General features: G+C 37.6%; 1 protein-coding gene across 1 annotated transcript in view; it reads right to left on the reverse strand.

Moving 5' to 3' along the window:
- The window catches only part of LOC108667672 (transcriptional activator cubitus interruptus), a 67,408-nt gene extending 50,258 nt beyond the window's left edge, over positions 1 to 17,150 (reverse strand). The window contains exons 1-2 of the mRNA XM_018154717.2: positions 16,432 to 17,150; positions 13,791 to 13,953 (exon numbers count right to left, since the gene is read on the reverse strand). Coding sequence (XP_018010206.1) covers positions 13,791 to 13,953; positions 16,432 to 16,507 — 239 coding nt within the window. The 5' untranslated portion in view covers positions 16,508 to 17,150. The remainder of the gene's footprint in view (positions 1 to 13,790; positions 13,954 to 16,431) is intronic.
- Positions 17,151 to 27,384: the final 10,234 nt, after the last annotated feature.

The raw sequence follows: 27,384 nt of genomic DNA on the forward strand, positions 1-27,384 counted from the left end.
GATCAAAAATACAGTAACTTATATAGAAAGCGGTGGAAGAGGCAAACCGCGCGAAATTGAGTCGTGGCATCGATGGACGCGCCCTAGGGTCGGGCTGGGGGAGGAAGCTTAATAGCTTCATTGCTCTGATACAGACATCGGCGACGAGCCTGGCTAGGCTGGGTCTCTTACACGTGTGAACACAATACTCTCCTACATGTTACAAGCGTGTACACCTCTGCTCTCCTACACGTTACACGCGTGTACACCTCTGCTCCTACACGTTACACGCGTGTACACCTCTGCTCTCCTACACGTTACACGCGTGTATACCTCTGCTCTCCTACACGTTACACGCGTGTACACCTCTGCTCTCCTAAACGTTACACGCGTGTGAACATTTTCTCTCTTACACGTTACACGCAATTACACCTCGATCCTCTCCTATACCGCTGCACGAGAACACCTCAATCCTGACCTCTCAGTTCTCTTCTATTCCTTATATTATACGCGTATACGCCACCGGTCTCATCTCTTTCCTATATCTAATCAATAATTATTATTGATTAGATATAGGAGATATACCTTCACGCCTGAAATAACTTTGCTAATATCAATATTTTGACTGGAGCCTACTATTATATACTTTACTATTATATTATATACCATACAATATTTTTTTATTTATATTATGACTGAAGCCTACTTACTCATTAATTAATTAATGAGGATAATTAAATAAATACAGGTCTCAGTGCTAATCTAATCGAAATTTTCAAAGCAACTTACATGATAATTTCATTGTCTTTCAAACATTGAAAATATTTGCATATATTGAAACTAATATAAGTTGAAAGTAGACAGAATTCTTCAATCGTCGAAAAAAGGCCAGGACGAAATGTTGATTGCATGAAGGTAAGAACGCATCGCGCCAGAGTGAAGAAGCGTTCAAATATTTGTATGCACCCCAAGAATAGCAAAAACTATGCACGCTAATAAAATGTGACCTGACTGCCGACTGCAGAGACGCTTAGTCTAACCCTTGAGCGGATAATTACCAATGAAATATATCGCCATCCATCGTCTGAAACACAACCCACCTCTTCCTGTCACCTTACGTCATAATATGTGATGCCTGCTCGAAACTCAAGTCACGACTCATCTCCTCGAACATGTTCGGAACTGTCGGCCGGCCAGCGAGGAAGTTGCGTGGGGCTCACGATTTTCGTCGAGGCTTTTGTGGCGATGCCGGCGATCGTAGATAAGGATTGTGAGCGCACGAGCCTTCCAACCGCACACGGATACAGCAGGGCCTAACCCACGGCCACCCACTCCCAGCCCAATGCCACCTCTGTAATCGCAAAATCCCCCAAAAACATGCACATTTCCACAATATTCCCGAATATTTTCCAGCATAATATGACGGTAAATCATGGAGCCAAGAATTTAAAGCAATTTTTGAGGGGTTATGGGGGTGTAGGCGTTTCCAATAGAGGAAATTCATGCCGCTAGATGTGATGAGGGTTGCCACCTTTGTGCAGGGATCAAGAAATAGAGATATCTTGGCGCTACAAAAGACCGCAATGGTAAGGGCCTCAACGTGAATATTATTTTCGTTCCCGATACCTCATATGAATTCTTCATTTATTTAACCTCCTCATTAAACGCACAATCTAAACCTTCCATCCGCAACCTTCCAAAATACCGCAATATATATATATATGTTTAAAACGGCGTATTTTTGGTTACTTATTCTAGCAAAAAACAGGAAAACATTGTCTATTAAATTGAGGAAGAGAATGAAAAGAATTTGGTAATCGGCAAAAATATGCTCCGCACGCACATTCCCGATCATGAATAAAGCAATCAAGCTCGCGCAGTAATTGATTCAGAGAACATCCGCTCGAGACTCGAAGTGCTCAATAGTCAGTCCATCCTGGTCAGATTTTTGCGCAACGCATCAGGGTTGGAGAAAAACATCTCAGGAGACGTGAGGATGTTTTTCACACGAGGACAGGCGAGCATTTCGAGCGTGTTTCGTTTTTTTCACAGAAAGGTCGGTGGGACGGTTTTCCAGGTCTCTACACGACGTCATGGCGCAGTCCACCGTAATTACTAACTATAAAGCAATGTCAAATAATGTCTGTATCACCCGACGACCAGCGCAGTTGAAATGAAGCCGCGCAGTAGGAAATATCTTAGATACAACCGGCAAAAATATAATTTAGAACAGTGCAACGTTAAGCATAAAATACTTTAATTTACCAATCAGATAATTACAGCAAATTTAACAGTGAATTTGATGTTCAACTCGATTCACTCATTATACAGAATAAGACAAAATAAAAAAATCCAGCTTGAGTAAATCAAATTCTACAAATTATTCACCAATCAATGGCTGACGATACTGCGCAACAAGCAAGCATATTTCAGCGCTATAAAAATTGTAAGCAAGTAATCTGAAAAAAATCGGCTTGTGAAGTCGTATTTCCTTCCATATTTGCAGCATGAACGAAGAAAAGATAGGCGTGTGGGCAGAAGAGAGCTGTTCACAGGGTGCTATCGCCTAAATTAATCTCACATGATTGAGACGGAACGCGAAAGAAATTGGACGTGGCAAAATTTTATCTCCGATATGATCTGGACTGGCAGGATGCTGGGCCGTAGAAGCTAAGGCAGGGTTCATGGAACACCCACCTCAAGCAGGCTTCAGCTTAAAATACTGCCGTGGTCAGGTATACTTGAAAGAACTTGCAGCGAGGGTCCGGTAAAAAACTTGAAAGCAACAAAGAACGAACGAATGCAATCGGGGTATTGGCTTATTTTAAACAGAACTAATTACTGGCTTGTCTTTTGGCTAGCGAAATCTTAGCAATTGAAGGAGTTTGGTACAAAGGCAACAAAAATGTTGTAATGAAATAAATATGACAAAAACGAATTTCTTCTGAAATCATCTTTACAATTATTTCAGAACTCTAGGTCCGTAACTCGGTCAGTTTTAAAAACAATATAAGAGTAAAACGTCGATAAAAAAAATACGCAAAATAAATCAGTTAATTATGCTTCAGCATTTCAAACGTATATGAAGTGAGCTCCAACGATTCTTCTGTACTATGGGATAATTAATATATATACGTAGGCTACTTATGAGCAAAAAAATGGATGCCTGAGTTTATAGACGTAAAATGATGAGTTGTGTGATCGAGAAAACCATTCATAAATTTTATTTCTCGGATACAGTTAAATATTCCTCTCATAACTTGAGATGTAGAGAGGGCCTCACGGCGCTGGCTTCTATTTATTCAGTTGATTCTATAGTCTTTAGAGGTAAAATGGAAAGAAGGGCTGAATTTTACCAAGACAAACACTCGGGCTTCGTGTTAAATGGCAAGTCACACTTGAAAATGTCTTTATTTGCTCCATTTAGGCATCAAGGACAAAATCAACAACTGCAATGGAAACGGCAGTTTGCACAAGGGCTCCAAAGTCCTCAAGTCAATCAAAGCTGACACGGTCAAGATATTTTCGAGGGTTAATGCCAATCACTTGACTTAAAACGTTTCATTTTTTTTCAGTTGCGGATCAAAACTGTCTGTATGGCCATCCAGGGCTGATATGCTAATTGTTAAATAATAGAAACTAAGTTATCAACACAGATTTGAAACACAAAATCGAACGATTTGCACCTAATACTTGATATCATGCAGGCATGGTTCCCATTGCATCTTTTTAGTTGTCACAGCAAAGAAATAAGATATTCCTATGATTATAATAATGGTAGTTCAACTCAGACAATAAGCTACTATTTATACTGCGCACGAGTTTTCCTGAATGTAATATGTACAATATATCCCTGAGATCAGCATTTTTAGCTCCAGACAAAATAATTCAAATTCGTTCGGGGTCGTTGAGGGCGGCGTTCGAACACCGCAGACTTGTTGCCTTGGTTCCAAGCAAATATTCGTTCACTTCAAACCCAAGCTGAGCTCAATCAATGAACACTGTCAAATAATTTAGCCCAATGCTCGTAAAATATCTTACAACAAATAAATGTATTACCAACAGGACGATAAAGGTAAAAATATCAAACAATTTAAGAGTGTGCGACAGAGCATGAATACTTGCTGTCAGTACCCGTTTTTTTAAAACAAAGTTTGTGATTTTACTGAAAAATTCGACTGAATATAGACGATTTACTTCAATAATTTATCAATTAACTTCCATATTATGCATTATTAGCATGAGCGTCCATCAATTAATCTATTACGGCAAATGAGCTGTCAGGAATTCGTTTGTAAACATTATGCTTCAATAAAGTCATTGACAACGACAAGCAGCGACAGGAAATTACTCAAGCTATATGGCTAATTAAGTCATTTCAACGCGCCCACATCTCCAACACTCTACGGGTATAAACATCGCATTTTCAATACCACCTGAATTAACTGTTCACACAGAAGCAAGCTGCGGATGAGCTTGCGAGAGATGTGACAAGTAGTGACAATTACAGCTAAAACTATGTGTGTTTCTCACATGAACCAAGAGAAACTTATGAATAACTCTGGATCAATGGAATTTTTAGATGCGTTCATAATTTGCTCCGTCAACACTGTGGCAACCTCAAAAATACAAGGCCAGTAGTAGAAGGCCGCTGCCAAAATAGTATTAAATTACAAATAATTACCAAGTACCATCAATAGAATGCTGGAAAAACAGCGAGGTGCAACAAAACACACTCGGCTGCAGTTATCTTTCGTTGCTAACAAGGGCTTCCTTCCTCGCTACGTAAACCTGGTGTCGACAGCCGTGCGTTAGCAGCGTTTCCTGTCCATAAACTCGCTTTATAAATTATTCAGGCATAATGGCATAATTTTCTCGCAACTCCCGCTACAGATACCACATCGTTTTCACCACGACCGCCCTCTTATATCCTGACGAGGCGATAGAGATAGAGTTGATCGATTTGATTTTTTTTTCAACGAATATTTCAGAATGTTCATTCAGAAATTGTTCAAATGTTTCAACAGAGCTACGATAACCAAAATGATAATGTGTGCATTTACCTATTGAGTTTATTGATTTACAAAGTGCATTTATATATTTGGTCGAAAATGGAAGCAGCGCAAATCGAGAAAATAGCACGATACCTGCATATTATGTCCCTTAAACAGATTATTTTTATCCGACGCGTGTTGGGAAACAGTATGGAATGAAACCTTCACTCATTTGGATGATTTGTGGCTGCCGCTAGCAAACAAAACAAATACATTTAAAACCACAATCAATTTTATAAAATGTAATTTGCAAAAGCAACTATGCCAGCAAGAATCTCAGTAAGAATCTCTTTTTCAGTGAAGTCTGTTTTCCAATTCGGCATACATCAACTTTACCACGAAGGTAGAACGTAAAGCCTTTACGAGGCGGCCTTCGATAAATCGAAGACGGTCTGGAGCTTTACCACGTTCAACAATTACATAATCCTGATTACCGGCTTTACTGGCTCAGTGTGAAGCCATGTTCTACAAATCCTACGAGTTAGACGGAGACATCAAGTCGAAAAGCAAAGGGACAAGAAATAAGTAGACAATTAATCTATTGCTTACCACTGGCCGAGTTGTGATCATTCCAAATCGTGCTGGCGATTTTATTTTTCTAAACATAACCAATGTTTTTATCAATTAAATTAGTCACGTATATAGACATTTAGGATGCACAATACAAAATATGCAAGTGGATGGAAACTGCTATGTTCTAATATGCATTCAATGTCAGGATATATCCAAGCCCAAATCGAGATAAATGCAAAGCTCAATTTAGATGATCGAGCTTGGAATAAGATTTCATTCTGCAGGTATTGGCTGGTCTGTAATGCATGTTGAATATCCGATATGAACCTTAAATTCTAACTTGTAATACATTGATTTTTCGTAGTGGCATTTTAATGTTCAACTTGGGTTCAATCAGGTCATATTCTGCTATATTACTTCAAATAACATGGCGTTTGACAAATTAAAGCTTGGGCTACGACATGGCTTCTCATAGCTGCAGCAAACTCTGCATAAGGTTGCTGCAGAATATTATTACATTACCAATCACTTCTAATATGAAGCCGCAGTCACACTCATAAGTGCCCTAGAATGTTGTGATAGGTTCGTTTGATGTTACGAATTTCAGTGCAATCAAGCTGACGGTATTCAGATTCCGCCGCCATGTAAGAAATGTCGTTTAAGTTTGGTGTTTGTTCGCACGAATGAGGCCACTATATCTGTACATGCACAGCGAAACTGACGTATTAAGTTAGAACGCTATATTAGTAAAAGTATAAATACTGAAGCTTTTATGATTTTGCTCGTTATAACAGAGCCTAGGTACTTACAATATTTATGGATTGTGATATACTGAATGTAAGTTTCTTAATAAAAAGTAATAATCGTAAATTAAGAAGTTTCAAAACCAATGAAGTAATACGAGTTTGAAAAAAGTTTGTTCCCTGAAGGAAACACAACAGTATAAACAACCAGAGCTGAACAATGTAGACAACCGACAGAAATATAATTTTTAAGTTGTTCACAATTAAATGATAAGTCTTAGAAATTGGAAATCAAGACCTGAATGTTATTGACAGGGTTATCCATAGTGTAACTTTATGGTCAAAAATTATAAATGAAGAGTTTTGATAGGAAAAACCTTGAAAAGTTCAGTCTACTTGTTGTTCAGCGAGCAAGATTATTGGGAGAAAGAAGAAGAAGTTCATTAAGAGTATTCAGTCTTCTTATTTCTTTATTATCCTATTGGGAGCTAGAGGAGCGCGATTAAGAAATGCTCAAGCTTTCTTAAAGAGCGACTCTAAGCCAGATTTCCCCGACCTAAGCTCCCAAATGCGGCCACCCTTGGCTTACAGGCAAACACAAGCCCTGGATTATTCCCCGAAAATTTGGAGAATGAACGGACGTTCAAAGCAAAGACCCAACAGCAAAATCATGTATAAAAAGACGTACATAGTTTAAGGAATTGTATATCAAGTCCTAACGGATGCGCCATATAGGCATCAATGGCCAATATATCTTAACCGTGCTTGAGCGATATTTTTTTCATTCAAGTTTTCAAGGGAAAAAATTCTGCGTATTAGCGTAATACAATCATTTATAAGCATTCCAACGAATAGATATATGAACAACCGTACATTTCAGATCACGTTATTGTGCCTATATAGCGACGGTGACTACTTAATCCTTATAAAATCATACCAAAAATCAGGATAACACGAATTATAACATATGAAAAATCTATACTAAACTATGATGCGGATCTTTTCAAACGATATAATTGGGAGAATTCGACCAGTACATCCGCATGCCTCGCAATTATTACTAATTAGGAACAATTTTTATCAGAAATACAAGTAAACTCGATTTAAATTGACGAATTTAGATCTATAAAGGCAGGTACTAAAACTCCTCTTCTAAACCGACTTCCGGGAGTCAGGCACATTTTCAAAACATTTTCAGATTAGATTTGCATTGTTTTTAAAAATCAATAGTATGCAAAAAAAAAAGAAAGCTTTTGTAATAGTGAATCTACATTGAATACGTCTACTAATAATAGCAGAATTTTGAACTAACTCTTATTGAATGCATGGCGATTCCATTGTTAGTAGTGACAACGTGTGCAGTGCTAAAAACACAATGAAATTACTAAGAAAATTTCTAAGCCTTGCAGCAATAACGTTTCCGCGGTGATAGAGAGGAAGCTATCAATCAAAACAACAGATACGTCGCGTCACTTAGCGGCAGATATATGGAGCTCTATCATGCACGGAATATTTTGATGAGAAAACCGCGGGATACACAACGCTATTATCTTGTGAGAAAAAACATATTCTCGTACATCTGTGCCACGAACACCATGCAGAGTGATTCTTTTGGTAGGTTTATGCCATCACTAAGGATGCTACATGCATATGTCTATCATCACCCGATGTTCTAATACTTTAGGCAGTAACTACAGTAATACGGCTGCTAAAACACAGAAGTTCTGGCATGGTATTTCAGGCGAGTTATAAGCAGAGATGGCTATTCATTCAAAGACGTTGTCAGAGATGTCATCTCATAAATACCAATCTTAAAAAACTTCCACTCTGCTTCAATGTCGGAATTTTTTTTTATTTAATGACGCAACGGCGAATTTTAATTATAAACCAGATTAAGATTTATGGAGAGATCAATGCACTGTAAAGGGTTTTCAATACAATCAAAGCGCAATGATGTTCTCAACATGCGCTTGAGGCGTTCACGCGCGTGTCAAATGCGCTGAGAATGTTTCCTCTGATGGCAGCCGTGCCCTGCGACCGCCACAGCGCGCGCCGTTGTTGGGCTTCAACGGAAGTCAAAATCGGATCCGCCTGCAGCTCAGCCTTTGTTATGGACACGAGTGTGGCATAAAAGCGAGAAATTCGATCCACGTTTCTTTGTCTGCAGGATGGTTGTCCCAATCGCTGACTCTTGCTTTTGATTCATGCATGCAATCATGACTGAATCAAGCATCTTTGAGATAGCTGAGATTCATGCCGCAGTATCGGAAAGGATCTTACTGTGAAAAAATCTTTCCTTCATTTTCAAATTGTAAATTAGAGAACAAGCTAGAAGTTAAAGAAAAAATCAAAGTGTGAATGTTACAATTTATATATAACGTGACATCTCTTATCGCCTACTCTAAAATATATTGACAGGTTTTAACTTAAAAGGAACCTTCTTTTCCAGTATTTAGCCCATTGGAAATACGTACGCAAAATAAGTTAGGCTGCCCCAGACTCATTAGGGTCACTTTTTTCGGAAGGCAGCTCTAGATTGAGAGAGCATTAGAAAAGAGGGAAAGAGTACCGCTCAACTCCCTCGCATGCAAGAGCCTCTTTATTCTTTATCGCGCGCGCCGGCTTATCCGCCATTACGACTCGTCAATATTGACATGAATTCTGCGTTCATTGAGGGAAGCTCTCAGATAAAAGCATGCACGCACGTTCGGCAACATGGCCGCCGACAATGAGCTCATCAGAGATCGTATAACAAATCATGCTCTATGAATCAAATAAAATTAATTGTCAAGTACGGAATCGTCAAGTAAGAAATAATTTTGCAATGTGTTCGTTAGTTAATTGATATTGCCTGGCAATAGCATGCTCGTCTTCTATATATGCCCAAATCGGCCTGAACTATAAGATATGCCATTCGTATTGAGGAAGGAAGGAAAATTACGGGAAACCAGAACACACTCAACAACAAATTGAATCACCTTATACTGTTATCTTTTACGTGAATGAAGAAGGACCAATATTCAGACTTCGATCGACAGCAAGCGAAATTCACAAGATCGTCGTCAATGCGTTCTTTGGAATGAAACATTTATTCATATTGTGAATAACACCATTCAACAACAACAAAGACTTTCAGGAAAATAGAAATCAAAACCTTGTGTCACTAAATGTGATGATAAGTTGTCGACGTTTGTCATTTCTTCGGCCCGGTAATATCTGAGTTTCGACGCTTTATAGTCGTATTGTTAATTATAAAATGTAAATAGTTCGACCTGTACACAACCAGTCGTTTCATTGACGTATATAACTAACAATTTGTATTTGCTTTATAGGAAATAAATGTGGGTCACTGCATAAATTCAAACGAATCAAATTAAAAAAAATTATATGCTGCCATTTCTCAAACAAATCAAATTAAAAAAAATTATATGCTGCCATTTCTTATACAGGTGAACGACTAAATCACCTTTCACAAACCATTGCGGTTATTGACAAAAAATAATATCAGATGGCAAGCGCTGAACAAATAACGATTATAATTAACATACGTTGATCCAATGTAAACGAACTAGTATCAGTAAATATCGATCTCTTTGAATACTCGTATGATGCAGCTGTTATTAACAGTATAACCAGCTACGATTCAGAATGAGGCAGACACTGCCAAATATAAACCAACCTAATGAGATGTGTTCTTGAAAGTGAACTTCGTAGTCATGAAACACTAGAAAATAATGAGCAAAACTTAACATACGGGTATAATCGTCGGTAAATTGGAGCTCACCAATGTTGTGTGTATTGATATACTTTCAAAATAGACATCGTAACTGCGTTCAGTCTGCTGATGACACGTCTTAAATATTTTATTAATTTGGTATATGAACAAAAATATGTTCACACATTAGATTTGGTATATGAACATAGAAAATAAAATTCATTTTGAACATAAATAAAATTCAGAACTTAATAAGAAATTTGCACAGAGTAATCCACGTTTTTCGGGTCATATATTTTAAAAATTGCTGGCTGAATTTAGAATAAATACGAATTTAAAAAATTAGCTTAATTTACGAATGTGTTATTGTGCAAGCTTTTGCACGGACCAAATGCGTTCGTATAAGAAATAAACTCTCTTAGAGAGACCGCCAGTAAGTTATAAACCAATTTGTAAGTCTTTTATATGAAGTTGGGCACTTTGCAACTACTCCCACAAAAGGCGCTGGGTGCGTTTATTGCCGTTTGGCTGGCGTCAGTTGCTGTCAGAAGCTCGGGCAAGTGTCAGGATCGCTGTCTCTTTATTTATAGCCTGACAAACTCACTCACAGGACGGACTACATCCGCACCTATAGACTCAGCTGTGTGGATTATTCTGCCAAAACACAGACATCGGGGAATGAAATTAAGCGCCAATTAAGACTTCATTATTTGTGGACTGCAAATTTACTAACATTTGTGTGAGCTCAAACTGGGTATCAGTTAAATTTATGAGCCAAATATCTGTTGCATTATATTTTGGTCCTTCAAGTAATGAGTGACAGGATTGGAGAGACAATCATCGCATCTTCATCAATAATGTGTTATAATTATTGATGATAACATTGTTATTAAATTACCAGTCGTTAAATTCTGTCAGAAAATGCACCTTTTCGGGAAAGATTTCATTGGCAGAGGGTTAATTAATGGCACTGGTATTCAAATCGATACCCACGTGTCCAAATTAGGTTTAATTATTTTATTTAGATAGAATAATGAATATAAACAAGTTTTACATCTGCCCGACGAAGAGTCAGATCCCAACTTTTGCCCGTACGAATACAAGACAAGCGGGACAGCTGCAGCTTGTTTTGCATCTCCCTATGTTAATAAAAAAACCGTGAATATCTCGTCTTTCCTGGAGAGTATATAGTTTGCATCTCAATAGCCCACAGCAAAAATAAAACCAATATTTCCTGTATAATTAGAGAAAACGCTAAGTCTATAGAATGGAAGACAGCCGGTGAGAGATAAATGGTGATCACCTTAATTTGAAGCGTAAATACGATCATGAAATTTACCATTTAAAATAAATATGTAGGAAAGTTATCCGTTATATAGGCAGTCACTCAAGTCTTAGCCAAGCATGAAAACCTCCATTATTGAGAGAGCACAGTACATAAATAAGTTGAATAAAGTAATTAATCGAATTAAAGGCGCTGAAAGCGAGTTGTCTACTTGTTGGCAGATGTTTCAACCGAAGTTGATAATTGTCTTGCAGAGGATAGAAGTATTTAAGCGTTCATACGAGTTAACAATTTGTCAAGTTTTTGTCGAGAAGAAAACTTGCGAACGACGATTACTTCAGGAACACTCATGCACATTTCGTGCATATTGAGTTCACTTCTCATTTATCTCGCACCTAAAAGAAACAACAGTGCATTACAGAACCATTTTTTCAAGGTCAAAATTGTTCTACGTACGTTTACTGGTGCGAGACAAAAACTAAAGCTTAAGATAAAATAAAAATAAAAAACTATTAGTTTAAAAATACAGTAGGACTAGATAAGATTACAAGTTGCCATACGTAAAAATGCAGCATGCATGTAACGAGTTCACCAGTCATGAATGACTCATGAATCGAGGAAACCGCTCTAGGAAAACAAACTCGTGCGATATGCATGTACTGAATGTTTGGTATCTCAGCAATTTTTGACCGTGCAGCATAAGCTTTTGTTTGAAATTGTGGACGAACATTAGGGTATGCTTTAGATTTTCACACACGCTGCCGCCGGTTTAGATGATGCATGCATCACTGTCAGCTTCAATGTATATCCTATTACAAAAGTAAACAGACACTGGTTGGTGCACGGAGATCGCAGACTGAAAAGATAGAGGCCCTTGTACTGAAGACAAACCAACCTTAAAGCGGAGAGCAATGCAGCAGCAGAATACAACTATGGGACATCTTATTATGAATCACTCACCAACTACCATTCTCCGCTAATTTGTTAGAGCTTCTTTCAATGAAGAATGTTTAGCCCGAAGCTGATAGCGATATAGTAATCAAATCACCGCAGGTATATGAAAATGTGAACTTTAACACTCACATTTGAAGCGTAAAATTTTCAGCACATTTACATTAGAGGCACAATACAGACTAAAAAAGGACAGAGTCATAGTTGACTATCTCGATATTTTTTTCGGCATCGCACTCAAGAATTTGATTTTCTTACTCATAAACTTCATCACGGACAATTGAAGCCTCTTTGCAGATAATGCATCAAGATGTATCGTTATAGTATAGAGATGCCCCAATGACGCATCGTACGTAAAGATGGAGAGATGCATCGAACATAAAAATGCACAGATGCATCGCATACTAGTTAAATGTCGGGCATATACTCATATGCTTATTATACTATGTGCACAACACGTGCGCAACCATCTTACATCTACGGCCCCATGCAGTCTGGGATCATTCAATTTAGATTTTGATTTAAAAATAACTGTTATTTTAAGACCATACCACTTCGTGGACCTTGTTCGCATATTTAAAACTCGTTTCACAGATGAAAAAAAAATTAGTTTTACGTCTGTTTCCATTTTGTCCTAAGAAGTTTTTAGTGGAGAACTTTACTTTCCTTTTCCGTAAAAGAAATAAACTAGATTTTCTAAATGTCCAAGCCTCAAAATTCTCAGCAGGTAACAAAAATCATATACGTATATGTAACCTAACAATAAATAGACAAATTTGTCTTATCCTACAATTGATTTATTATATAGCCCATAACTCGCTGATGCGGTTCTCAATAATGTATATTCTTTGGAACTTATTTAGAACATAAAAGTTTTTTTCGCTTCTAGACTTGTGAGAACTCACAAAAATCTTGACATGACACTCATTTTCGAAATAACGGCAACGCATAAATATGATTTACACTTAAAATGTCACATTAATCAACCGGAACAATGAAAAAAGGTCATTCAAAAATATTCGATCAATCAAATTAAAATTGACAATGATTGTCTATTTCTGGCGACAAAATGGAATTAATAAATAAAAAATTCGAAGATAAAATCACTATCATAGAGACAAAAACAGGTTTTTTAAACCACCGCAGCTGTCTACGTCCCGTCATTTTGCATCGTTTTGCATCGATTCGGTAGGTAATCAAGGACAAAATTGCCGAACGTATAATACTTGGACGTTCCTGCAATCAAATGTACATCTGCTTTCGACTATTCCACATTAATGTTTAGGGCGGAAGTTCTTCAGTCTAACATTGTAAGGGATGCGAAAATCCACACATTCGTGTCATGCTATACAGTAGTTTTTAGGTTCACAATCATCAGTATAAATATGATAGAGATATTCATGCCAGCGTTGAAGTTCTCCGGATAAAAATCTCATACCTCACAACAGTTCTCATACCTCACAACAGTTCTCATACCTCACACCAGTTCTCATACCTCACACCAGTTCTCATACCTCACACCAGTTCTCACACCTCACAACAGTACTCACCCGGCAGCGGGATGTGGATGGTGCGGCAGTAGGCGGGGAGCGTCCCAGAGGTAGCGCGAAGTGTCGTGGTGGTGAAGTCGCAGTTCAGGCAGAGGTGGCGGCGGCGGTAGCGTTGCAAAAGCCGATCCTAAGCCAAGGGGCATTGCTGACGGCACCGCGGAAACTACAGGTAGAAAATAGTTCAGTCAAGTTCAGTAAACCTCAAAACAATAAATCTTGGCGTAAAAAAAAATTACTTGGGTCGAATAATATTCTAGGGGAAGTATACCTATGTAGCTAGTCAGAGAAGACATGAAAAACTAATCGATTAAATTGTGCTCAAATTCAGTCCTACGACTCACGTTTTTTAATTAAAGAAATAGAAAGCGTATGAAACTGCCAAAGTGCAATAGTAATTATTATATTAATAATCAATTCCATTAATCTTATCCAATATCTTACGAACTCAATCGAGTAAACTTGGAAGACGACATCTCCGAAGCGTTAAATTCTAAAAGAGAATAAAGAGAGTGCGCAGCAAGAGCATATACAGTATGTAAGTAGAGGCAGAAGACTAAGAAGAGGCGCGCTTGTTTACTTCAACCCAAACAACTGATCCGCGCTAACTTCAGACTTGACTTGTATACAGATTCACTGCACCTCCGAGATGTTCATTATAACTATGGTGGCACCTATTTACCGTGTCTGCAGTAACGCGTGATCATGATCATTATGGAAGCATAGGTGCATCCTATCAACGACAAGCAGATTTATACTTGATTAATCTATAATTTAGTTATACTGTCATTATGGAAACGTGATTATCATCATCATGGTAGCATCTACCCATAAAGGCTGAGAATAAATGTAATGAACTAATTGAAAATATCAGCTAGTTTTATTGGTATCGCTCAAACGTGATAGTCATGGCTCTCATCTCATCCGTTTTGTGTGCTTGCGTGAAATAGGATGTACATAACAACGATACCACATATTTAACATGGTTGCACAAGACCTGATTTTCACATCAACAACCGCTTAAATTCATCATCGCTGAATGGAATCAGATGTTCATATTCACAGTAGCAAATGTTCATTGTGATAGCAGTAGATATAATATTAGTGTGTGCGCGCGGTAGCTCATATATGCATTATGGCTGCAAAAGGTGCATTTTAATATTAGTTATACAACTTGATATTTTCATAGAATAAATTTGGTTTCAATTTTAGACGTTTCTTCAATATGCAAGCAGATATGCTTTTTACGATTTTACTGACACATAAATTATAATATTTAAAAACCAAGAGGCTCAGGAAACTGCCCACCTCTGCCGTGAATTGACCGCATGTAGCAGATCCTGTGATTCGCTCGGATTACTTTCAGGCAAACCTAATCTAATAAACCTAATTCCATACTAATCAAAAAACAGATAACAAGAAATAGGGATTTCCTCTTCTAATAACTGAGCATAAGATCCTATTATAGAGAAGTATTTGCGTCCCACAGGATTTAATTCTGAGACTTGAGCAAAACAAAATCTTTGGACAGAATTTTAAACACAACAGTAATTAGAAGAATTTTAACAACTTTTCAATACGACTGCATTAATAAGTTCATTATTCTGGTGCAGATGTCCTGCAGTGTAGTTGTAATTCACAATTAAAATAATTCATCACTTACGTTAAACGCTAATTTTACAATTTGGTGTGTATAGTATGAGGAGAATGATGATCGATAAAATCATTTGTTGAGTTTTAACACGGAAATTAAAACATTGCAGGAATTTTATTTCTACATGCAAGCGTTGATTTTTCAACTTTCAAAATATTTTTACATGAGAATTGGAATTTGTGTCAGAAGCAGCAGTAACATTGCTTAATTTCAAGAAATAAGTTACAAACGTCACCTTGACTCAATATGCAATAGATGATATCGAAAAACTCTTGAATATCCACACTGTAAATATTTATTCACACAAAATTATACTTTACATTTCATTCTATACTGAAATAAGAGTTTATATTTAGAAATTGAACCTTTACAACATCATTACCACCACGAAATTTTAGTCACTAAACGTCACATTTAGCAAGCTGGACAATTTGTTAGGACACAGCAGAATAACAGGAATCTCTGCGAGAATTATCACCGATGTTTGTACGCTGCTACGCGCCATATTAAATCATGCAAATACCTAGTCAGGAAGTCAGCTAGTGGAAAATTTGTCAATTGTTTGAAGTTGTTATCGGATAAACGTTAAGTTTAGATACTGGATAAAACTTTTGATATTTTCTAAAGATTTTCATATAGACATCAAATCTCAGCTCAAAATTTTCATGCAAGTCAGAAAGCGATAAAATAATGTCGAATGTACAGAGAGGTTTTACGATCTCACCCGATTTACAATTTAGGTACACAGCGAGCATGAAACGCTGTTGGACGAGTTGAGTGAAATTGAGTATACATCAGTGCATGAACCTTTAAAAAACCGAATATATGCAAAAGATGCGCAAAAATATCTTGAATGCAGAATCGTGGGAAATCCGAATTTCAGACGAAAATGTAGATAATCAGGAAGAGAAACAGAAAGCACAACCTTATTTTATACCCATAATTTGGTGCTATTTCATGAGAAAAGAATATTTCGAACCCGTACGATACCTTTTCTATCCTGTAGGGAAGAGGTTAGCGTTGGTTCTTCGCACAACCACGGTCTATGACCGACATATAATTCCATAATTATCTTTAAAATCACTTTTAATTAGTTTTTTCAGTTTTTGACAAGTTTCCATGGTACCACAATCTAAACTGGTAGAAATTGTCCCGTAATGAGCCACAGGCAAAAAGTACTAAGGCTTTGAAACACTTCCGTCACCAAGCTCACAAGTTGAAAACCTCGAATTATAAATTTGTCTCCCTAAATGACATATTGTTTTTTTTTTACACTGTTCACAAATAATAATTAACAGTTTACTTCACCGCGAAAGTGGACAAATTTTCGAACTTCTACACAGAGCACTTCGATATCTCATCCACGATCTGTAATTTCACACCGACGACAAGAGTGTGGAGAGGACACGGCAGACGCTTCACAGGACGAGTGTGACAGTTCTCTACAACGACCGTCTCAAGACAACTCAATTAGTTCCTGTGAGGCGGCACGTTAGCACCACCAGTCTCGGTCCACACACTCGTGAGTTTTGCTACCCACAACACTATGACCGCGGCGGGCTACCTCTTAGAAAGATGAAAATTAGACACAGGCAATGTTCTATCGTTTATGCTTGCTTGTCTATATTTCCTGCTTGTCGAACAGAGAGAAGAAGATACCATGTGTAGTTTAGAGGCAACAGTAAGCTGCCTACACTACTAACACTACCAGAGCACTTCCCCCAGATCGAGGTTTGTCGCTACCCTACCCCCTATGCCGCTCACTACACCGCTCGATGAGTTGCCGAATTCATCGGACGCGCCAATTAAAAGGTTATTTGCTTACATTTCACTTTAAATATCTTTTATATTATAACATTAGGCAACAAAAATTTATTTTGAAACTATTGAGTGTCTTTTTGATTATCTTATCTTTCTAGGAACTCTTCATTTACTGATAATTGTTCACCAACAGGCGTATTGAAGGCCAGCCCACACGTACGAGTAACCCCCTGAGTTGCCAGCGCTCACTATATCTCTTACATGACGTGGGTAGCTTGGCACCTCGACGAGCGAACATCAACACGGTGATGTGATGAAAAAATGCACTCTTAAATCGAGTTCCGGAGGAATACTTCAGCTACCATGACATGAACTGCAAGCCGATGCAATGATGTAAAGCTGTCAGATAGATTCCGGGCTTGGAAATTCTGTCCCTGAAGACGAAGATAATTTCTTGTTAAGCGTCAATGATTCATCCCGAGGTTTTTGTGGCGCGCGCAGCTACCTGTGCCCAAGCCGCCCAGAAGACCGACAACCTACCGGCTCGACAAGCTAATTTCTTAATCTAGCTGTGAAGGGACGGTAAACCCACAGCAATTTCCATGGTCCTATCGCTCAAATGGACCTACGGGCAATTCAGGTGTTAACAACTTCATTTACGGCTGAATCGCCTAGAAGACTAGCTGTTTATAGGAATCTCAAAAAGATATGAGTTAATATTTTTGCGTGATTTGGCGTTACGTTGCAGTACAAAAAAAATTCTGTAACTTCATTATATTGATAAAATAAAGTTTATGATGACATAATGAGGAGACTTGATGGAACCTTTAGAATAAATATTTCAGAGTCAAATTCCCTGACGGGAGTACTCCCTGATGTAAGTAAAGATTTTCATCGAACGGGAAATACATACTACGTGATACGTTTTCTAATGTGTTTATTGCCATTTTAATTTTTTTTTATTCAGTAAGCTATGATCGCAGTAGAACCGGAACATAAATCATTCATAGCATAACGAAACATAAATCGAACTCGCTCATTTTACGTGCTTTCATGAACTTTTAGGAGGAATTCTCTTTCCAATTAATAAAAAAAAACTAAGGTTGATATTCTAAGGAGTAAAACCAAAGGAGAATACCCTTAATGCGTCATCAAGATATATTTTCTAGCTCTATATCAAATATCTGTAAAGAACGGTTCAAGCATTCAATGCCGTCCTTAAATTTATTAACGAGCTTTTCAGAAATTTTGACGGAAACATACACCGCGTGCTTTCAATCAAGACGATAAAGATTGAAAACAAATCTCAAAAGAAAACCCAAATCTGGCCTCACACCGTGTGACAGTATGTCCGGAAATGCCATACGTGTGTATGACGTTGCTTGCAGCCGACAGCGCTATCCATGTGTTCAAAATCGCACACTGGCATTTGCATCTCCTCTTATGCGTCGCACTCAAAATACTGAAAGCGGTTACAAATAAATAGAAAATTTCTTATCTTCTTGTTAATATATGTGTGCAGTGGAAATTTAATTATTATGAATTGATTTCCAGCTAATATATCGTGAATGAATTATTCCACCTAGTTGCACTTTCTCATTGATTCACTGGTTGGGTCCAATATACAAATAACTTTAGTGAAATCTTAGAACTCTCCCATATCGTTATTAAATTCGTGACCACAGGCACTCTGTTGGAATGTTCCTGTAATCATTGTCTGTTCTCAAATATTATGACGCTCAGAGTGAGCTGGGATTTTACAGATGTTCAGTTCCTCTATATTGAAGTATGGACACGAAATCAAGTCCACAAACAGAGCTCCATGAAACTATTCCTTGTCAGCTTGCTTGTCCAATATCAATGATCTAGCTGTATGAAGCTCATAACTATTCCATTTTGAGATCCTAAAACTAAGAATTTGTTTCAGAGACCTTGAAATTTTATTTGACTCTGACTTCCATATCATTTTTAATTGGCTTTGAAATCAAAGGGCGGAACCTGTCCCTTGATGACAATTAATACAAGCGTTTGTTGGCATGTATACCGTTATATCTTCATGATGCCTTTCACAAAATCGTGATCATAAAACCATTATGAGTTCATCGACCTGTTGGCTGTAGAACAATGAAATTTTGAACGCAGTGGCAAATTTTGAATAAGTTAATTTGGAATAATTTAATGTATTTCATTGTCATGCGCTTCTACAATTTACCGCTAATTTTGGGAGTACAGAGGTAATGTTTTAATAAGAAAGTGTAGCTTACGAACAAAATCCTTAGTCGCTTTTTTAAAAAGTTATGAATGAAAAATACTCTGGGCACATTTGTTTTACACTAGCTTTACAAGTGTAAACTTTACGACCGTGAATTACACCTCAGATGTGCTAATGGACTGAAATTTTCTTCATCACTCGCACCTGATCGTTCGTTTCAAGGATTTTGGCCAAGTCTGAAAAATCTGACTACAATAGGGCAGTGCAAAGAAGAAACGAGTGACAGAGCCTATTGTATTCTCGTGCCGGACTCTGCCTCTGGCTAATTAACTAGCATTCCAGAGACCATGAGTCTCTCTGGCCCCAACAAACTTTGAACATATATCTTTTCATGATGCCGTCTCTACGTACAACGTCTTCTGTTTTGCTGCTTCTTCTTTAACGCCACAAACATAAATAAAGCACCGGCCTTTCTATGGCTGTTAAAGAAGGGAATGCCTTTGAAATTCTTCATTAGTCCAGTTGCCGCTGGTCACATTATGTATGTAGCAAAATAAAAAAAAAACAGGTCCAATCTCGTGCTACTAAATATTTTATTCGGCTCCTAAGCTTTATCCGTGATTCTCAACAAACGTAAATATTTATATATCTATATTTTTACCAATTGTGTTTTTAAGTGAATTAGTGCTCTCGCGTGGCAACGGAAAAGCACTTTTCGGCTTACGAACTAAAAAAAACGTGCAAAGACCTACTTGATTAATTATGATTGCTGATCATATTTTAGATTAATGATGCCAACGACAAACGTTGTGACCTTACTATTCGCTTCTGTTGCATATTTGTTATTCGATGATTTATTTCAATTTTATTTTGAAGCCTTTTTACAATATCCTTTAATGTTTGAATTGACGTAGAAATAATTAAATTTGAAGGAAGTGAATGTTAATGTGTTATTGATATGATTTGCGAGGACCTGGTTTTACTTACAATGCAAGGCAAACCAATAAAATCCTTTTTAATTGAACCCATTAGAGGTATTTAATATATTTACTTATTTTGTGACTACTACTAATGAATATAGTCTTCTAATTAAAAAGTAACTAAGTTGCCCACTTTCTAGTAGTAACAGCAGCAAATAAATTATTATCATGATAAATGTGACAAATTATGTTCTTGCACAACAGTTTCAAACTATCAATCATTCAGGTGCAACACCTGGTCCAAAGAACCTTCTCTTTAAAACCATTCCATCACAATCTTGTAACAAACTTGCCACTTCCTTAAATTTATCCCACATTAAACGGGTCGGAACCAGGGCACAATTTGTGTTTAGTTCGCATATTATTATCCACATTACCACATTAGACGATTTGTTCCAGCTGTGGTGCTTAGGTTGTTCTTTAACAACCACGACTAATAGTTTGAGAAGCAACTCGGGATGATCGAGCCTCAAACACACGTTACGAATCTCTTTAGTCGAGCTCGGCAAGTCGCGAGGCTCGGCCGGTCGCAGTCAGCACGCGAACACTCCATGCAGTCCCGGCAGCTCCCACACGAGGCGGCAACGGGAACGTATACGGAATAAAGAGCCTATACTACATCGCAGCAATTACATTTCCTTTCGTTTACTTGTAATGAATTAAAACGCTACTACTTCTGTACAATTCCTTTTTGCATAATTAACCTTTTAAGGTAGAATGTCTAAAATTAGTTTGCAATGAAATGCTTCGGGATTGTCAGCAATATTTGCAAAAAACTCATAAATTTGGGACAAGCGTGAGATTTCACACTGACTTAATCGAATGCATTACAATCATGAGAATGTAAACGATAGTAAAAAATTAATGTGAAATTTTTTTATACAACAAAAATCATTCTTTCTGCGCAAAGCAGACCTCCTTTAACCATGAAGAGACGATAACTACGTAGATCATTTCTTAATAACTTCTGTTATTAAAGTTTTAGATTTGATACAGTTTCATGCCTACGTACTTTCACATAAATATCAATGAATTTTACAGCAACATGAATTATTACGATCACTCATCGAAGTAATGATTTCTTTAATTAGCAAAAATAGTCAAGTCTCTGTGTGTACGTAGGTTTTTAACTAATGTGATCAACTAATCAAGTTTTGTTTTAAAATGTTTATTGAAAACTTCACTCCAATGTTCAAAGTAATTCAGTCTAATAACTGAAAGTAATATAAATTTAGTATATGTTACTGTTAATTTTAAGTGAAAAGAAAGTTAAGCTATTGAAAATTTACTGTACATATTACTCGATTATCAATGTGTGCATTATCACTATATACATAATTTCTTAAAATGAAGAATGCATTGACCTGTTCTAAAAAAAATACGAATTCTCCGTAGTTGTCAGTGTAGTTTTAAGTACCTTGTAAGGTTTCTTCTATAAAAAAATCACACGAGTTACAAGATCATTATAGATTACTAAATAACAGAAAGTGTAGGAGCGCAGAATTAAAGTTATGATGAGCCAATACGAAATGTCCCGCTGAAGGGAAATTGACTTCTGGAGAATAATAATAATATCAATCCTTCTATAATCTGTACGATTACCCTGTGCCAAAATGACGGTATTATAACAAAATGACGGTATTATGATAAAAATGACGGTATTGTTAGACTGATACGACGAGTCAAAGAATACGTTTGAAACATTTATATTGATGTCTCTAGAGATCAAGAAATGTGGAACTATATACAACCGATGACCAAGGCGTGCATGCTTGTACGGGCATCAAAAGATTCCTGTAATCCTTTGCCTGTAAATAGTTGAGAGGTAAAGTGAAAGTAAAATCAAATCTGAGGTTTGAGTTCTGGCGTGTCGAGATTGAGGCGTCAGGTGTAGGTATAAGCGAGCGTGTAGAGCAGGTGGCGTCGAGACTACATAATTAAGCAGTTCCTTCTCTGGCGTACACGACCTTCTCTGTCTCATACGCTACCCAATGCTAACTCATGCGCCGCCAGCTTTTTCTGATGTTTCCGAAAACCTCTCACACCTAAGTCGTTGGTATAAGCATTCCGAGAGTCGTGTAATGTACGAAGCAATTCCTACGTCATGATTCAAGCTCAAATAATGTGTTTTTGACTGCAGAGTTGGTGATGCTGCACTGAGGCCCAGCCAAATGACTGAAGGGGAACTCATATGTAATGGTAGGTCTGGAGTGGCCGGCGACGAGTGATGAAGCCCCAAAACTGGACCCTCCGTCTTGCTGGAATTGTCGGATCTCAAGCTTTGGTCTAAAAATGAATTAACTAATCAACACAAAATACGTATACGTTTGCGTATAAGCAGGCTGAGGGAACAAGCTCCAACTGACATTTCATATTTTGCGAATTCACTAATGAGTCGTGACGATCTAAATTTTCACTTTCAAATTAAACTGTCTTGAGATTCATTAAAATTTTTTTCCGATGTATGGAGGAAATGTGTTGCATTCCTATGTTGACATGGTGGCTGCAAGATGCAAGTCAACGTCATTAATAGTTTGAGTGCTATCTAATGAAAAGCAACAACAGACTTCATTGCATTTGCATATATGGCTTATAATAAGCAAAATTTACCCAGTTAAGAAAAACGCGTTGGAGAATTTCCAGAAAATCCCATCTTCCATGTCGTTTAATTAATGATTGCGTTTAGGTCTGAATGATCTATTTGCTTTTACATTTATACTGTCGGGTTTCTTATTAGTAGGCAGCGCACAGTGGCAACAGTGACTGCAGATGTCTACTAAATTGTATCAATATTCTGAGACTTGCTAGTGATTATATTTTAGGACTCAGGCGCCGCAAAAGGCTGTTATTATTACTTCAAGATTCGTCTGATGTTCTTACCTCGATTATGTGATACGAAAGTTAAACAGACCGTCTAGCAAGGAAGTCTGGGTTCAGCTCATCCTCAAGTTCAATACCGGTATATTGTGATACTGTTCTTATTTAACTTATTTACAGAATTTAATTAACATCACTGTCTCATATTTACAATGTAATAAAGTGTCTAAAAACGAACCTGAACCTGTGAACAGTGCCCAACAATGACAGGATAATTACAGGCAATGCGGATGTTGTGGGTGTCTGGATTACCATGGCTCTCTGGAATTAGATATTTCTTCAATCGCTTGGTTGGTGTAGGGCTTGGCAGCTTTGACGGTTCATCACACGCCACCGACGCGGCAAAGTTCGCCTGAAATGAAAAACAGAAATTAATGTTCGCATCTATGAACGACATTAAGTGATTCGAGTTAGTTGCTATGATAAGCACCACTTGAAAAAAAATTATTAGCTGGTATTCCTATTTGTGTTTTTTTAGTGAAAAGTCGTTCTATGTCTTCTCATACTCGGTATATTTTAAATAAGTAGTATCTTAACTACTGTCGCTCCGCAAATTTCAAGCGATTGTATCCTACCATCCGAAAAATATAGAGCTCAAAAATTAAGGATTCACAGTGAGTGTGGCATGATTTTCGATTTTAATATGGATCTGATGAAGCGCTAACTGCATTTAAACTTGGGTAAAACTTATATATTGTCTCAAAAATTATTCAAGTACAATAATTTTAAATTTGCTGAGATTGAGCGTGAGAGAGGCGTGCTTGTTGAATCGTTCCCTCCAATTTTGCTATGGAGCCACTTGAGTCTATTTTGATCTTTCGAGATGAGTATCTAGCCATAAAACCAAAAGGAATTATCACTACACGCCATTAAAAATGTAATTAAATTAAATTGGGCCACCTAAGCAATTCGTTAAGTGATATGTATCTTGCTGGAAAAAGCCGTCTAGTGGCGCTATCACTACAGCATCTCAGCGTTGCCGTGTCACCAATAAATTTGTCAGGGATCCTTGTAGACTGCGACCACTAACACAGTACTGGTAGGGGGTAAAAAAGATTAAGCAACTACCCACGTCGAGCACAGATAAAGTGGCTGGATGCCTGGCAGGAGCTGGAACTTGAGGCGTAAAGCTTGCTGATCTAAGATTGCTCGAGACTCTCTGAATGCTCAGAAAATTTTTAAGCGAATTTTTTGCAAGGTGGTCTCAAGTATATCTTCCTCTTGGTGCATAATTTATGCAGTTGCCCAATAATAGGCTACTGTATACGGGTTAAAGTCTGCATAGTCAGAATATAGTTCACCACTTTTGTTAATGGAAACATCTGACCACGCTAAATATTAACTGGGATTCAAACAATTTTCCCGCGAAGCACGGTGTGTGGTGCGACTGGGCCGCTGCTGATAACCATCAGCAACTCTGCTCTTTGTTAGGAGACGCTCAGAATGTAAATAAAAGGGTAATAAAGTTATAATCCCCCAATTACAGCGCCGTCTCTCGTGCTGAGAGGATACTGGTACACCTCACAATGAGAGCGTCGATAAGCGTTCTATCGGTCTCTCCTCGGTCCGAACATTCATCGATTCTCGGCAGCAGAATATTTGTCTGACAAGAGGAGCCGCAGTTGGCAAACATAGCAGGTCTGAAGAATGCAACTAATTAAGCTGCCCTAGCGTGTGTGGCATGTACGCGCTGTTGCCAGAATTTGCTGGCTCCTTAATTACTGGACGCTCATGCAAAAACTTGCCACCTTCTAAATGATGCATAGGTGTACTAACAGCACTGCTGCTGTATAACTCACTGCTGGCCAGTGATCTACTTGGTGATGATGACGTGCTAGACAATTCATTAGTGGCAACAACATTCGTTCTAGATTGCACGCTCGTTTGTGTAAATCAAAAAATTGATAGAGAAATCTTCTTCCTTGTTTGAATACTGTCGGATTTTGAAAGATTTGTTGTGTGGAAGACATTAGAATTGATACACACATGCATGAATGATATTTTCATCCAGATTCTTCAATTGACAGGAATTAACTTATGGTTAGAATGAAGTACGGTTGAATGACGAACAAAATGAAATATATAAGCAGCGAACAAATTTTTAGATTAATTTTAATGTGCTCTTATCAAATGTAAGAAGCTAGTTCTTTCAGTCATAAGTTAAACATTAGTCAAAAACTACAAGGCTACAAGGCTCAACTCCCTAGGAGAAAATTTCTGTAGTCAGCCGGATCTGAACTATATGAAAACTATTTCTAACACAAATTCATCGTTCTCAAACGACAATAAATTTAATTGATGATAAAGCAATTCTCTTATCAATAGATTTAGAAACCAGTTTGTTTTCTAATACCGAAGCAAATTCCTTGTTGCCGCAGAATTTGCGAGTCGGAGCGAGTGTCCAGCTATGTCATGATAAGGCCACGCTCATTAGTGGAGGCTTGGTGCCCCAAAATCGGTGAAGCCTCCACGATAAAGCGCAGCAGCGGCGAAGCTCACTGAACATCAAAATAAAGAACGTTCATGAAGGTGTGAAGAGTCAGGTGTATAGATAAATGGTTCTTCTTCTAGCTTGGCAAAGTTTTGAGTTCAGATGATAAGGGTGAGATACCAAGGCAACATGCACAGATCAGGCTAAAGAACCGTTCTCATTAATTTCCGACAGGACAACTTACCATTGTACCAATATAAATTTGTTTTTATATTGAAAATTAATATCAATAAAGTTATTTTCTAGGGTGTTGAGATGATGCTAGGCTTTTATTCGAGGTACTGCGACCATTTTATGCTCTTGCATGGGGTACCTTTGAGGGGCTTCTGCAAACGATTTTTATCTATGTATATGCACAACGCACTAATTGCTGTCAAGGTGCGACATCAAGAAATGACGCTAACACATCAAATACGAAATATTTAATTAATAGTAGGAACGTGTTGATACACAAATTATAATTAACCAGACAATAAATTCATTGACGGAAGACCAGCGAACCGATGGGCGTTTTTCCTGTTAGTGAGCATCTACAGTGTCAGTTGATGCGAGGGAGTATACTTGTCTTGTGCCATGCGATGAATTGGCTATTTAGGCTTCGAGAAATTGTTTGCTGATCGTAGATAACAAGTCCAATGCTGGTGGACATCAAGACAGATCAACACGAAGCCTCCTTGGGCGATTATAGGGTGGGGCTTATAAGTGGCTTCCTGTGTCTATATACCAACCGATTCTCCTTCGTGGACAAGACAAGACTTATTTGTCGCGCTATTTACGTCTCTCATTTGATGTTGCCACAAATGAACTCGTCCGTCATGGTTTTGTTCTATATAGCGATACACGACATCTGTTATATACGAATATTAGGCCGCTCATGCTGCACAGTTTTCTCAGCCGATTCTAATGTTCTTATGGAAGAGTATGGACTTATGGAAGAGTATAAAGTGAGATTCTGAGAAATTACAGCACAATACAAATTAAATGCCAACAGTTTGCCAGTTGTTGACAATTATCTCTTTCGAATAAAATGCAGTTTTAATTTACAGAGTTTAATAATTGAAATGTTAATGCTAGGTTAAATATTCCAAAGCTGCAGATATTAAATTATCATTTTTAAACCATTTGATTAGGAGTTTATGAATTATCCAAATGTTGCTATATAAAAGACCAGTAATGCGATCATTCACGTTTGTGTTTTATGAATTCTGAATATTTGACAGACGTTTTGCACAATTTCGATCAGTGCGTATGGCAAATTTACACATTCTTTAACAATGGTAGAATGGAAGAAATTTCACCAGAAGTCGCACCTAGGCCAACAGCTCCAAAGGTAATGACTCTGTCGCTGGAAATAAATGGGCAATGAATGTTTCGAACCTGCAATTAAGTGATAGAAGTGCAGAACAAATGGAAATGCTGTCAGAATTTAATGAGTTTCTAGGCGAAGTTATGGTTTGCAATTACCGATAGTGAATTTCCGGTTGTCATGACACGCGAGAGACAGCGAGTTCAGCGTTGTTTGTCATTGGGTACACATTCATATACAGGAGGTGCCTGGCCGCGGCAGGCTAGGAAAAGGTTGAAGGATACATTTTTAATAATGGGTAAAAATAAAGATCGAG

Source organism: Hyalella azteca, unplaced genomic scaffold, assembly GCF_000764305.2.
Source record: "Hyalella azteca isolate HAZT.00-mixed unplaced genomic scaffold, Hazt_2.0.2 contig12239, whole genome shotgun sequence".
Lineage (NCBI taxonomy): Eukaryota > Metazoa > Arthropoda > Malacostraca > Amphipoda > Hyalellidae > Hyalella > Hyalella azteca.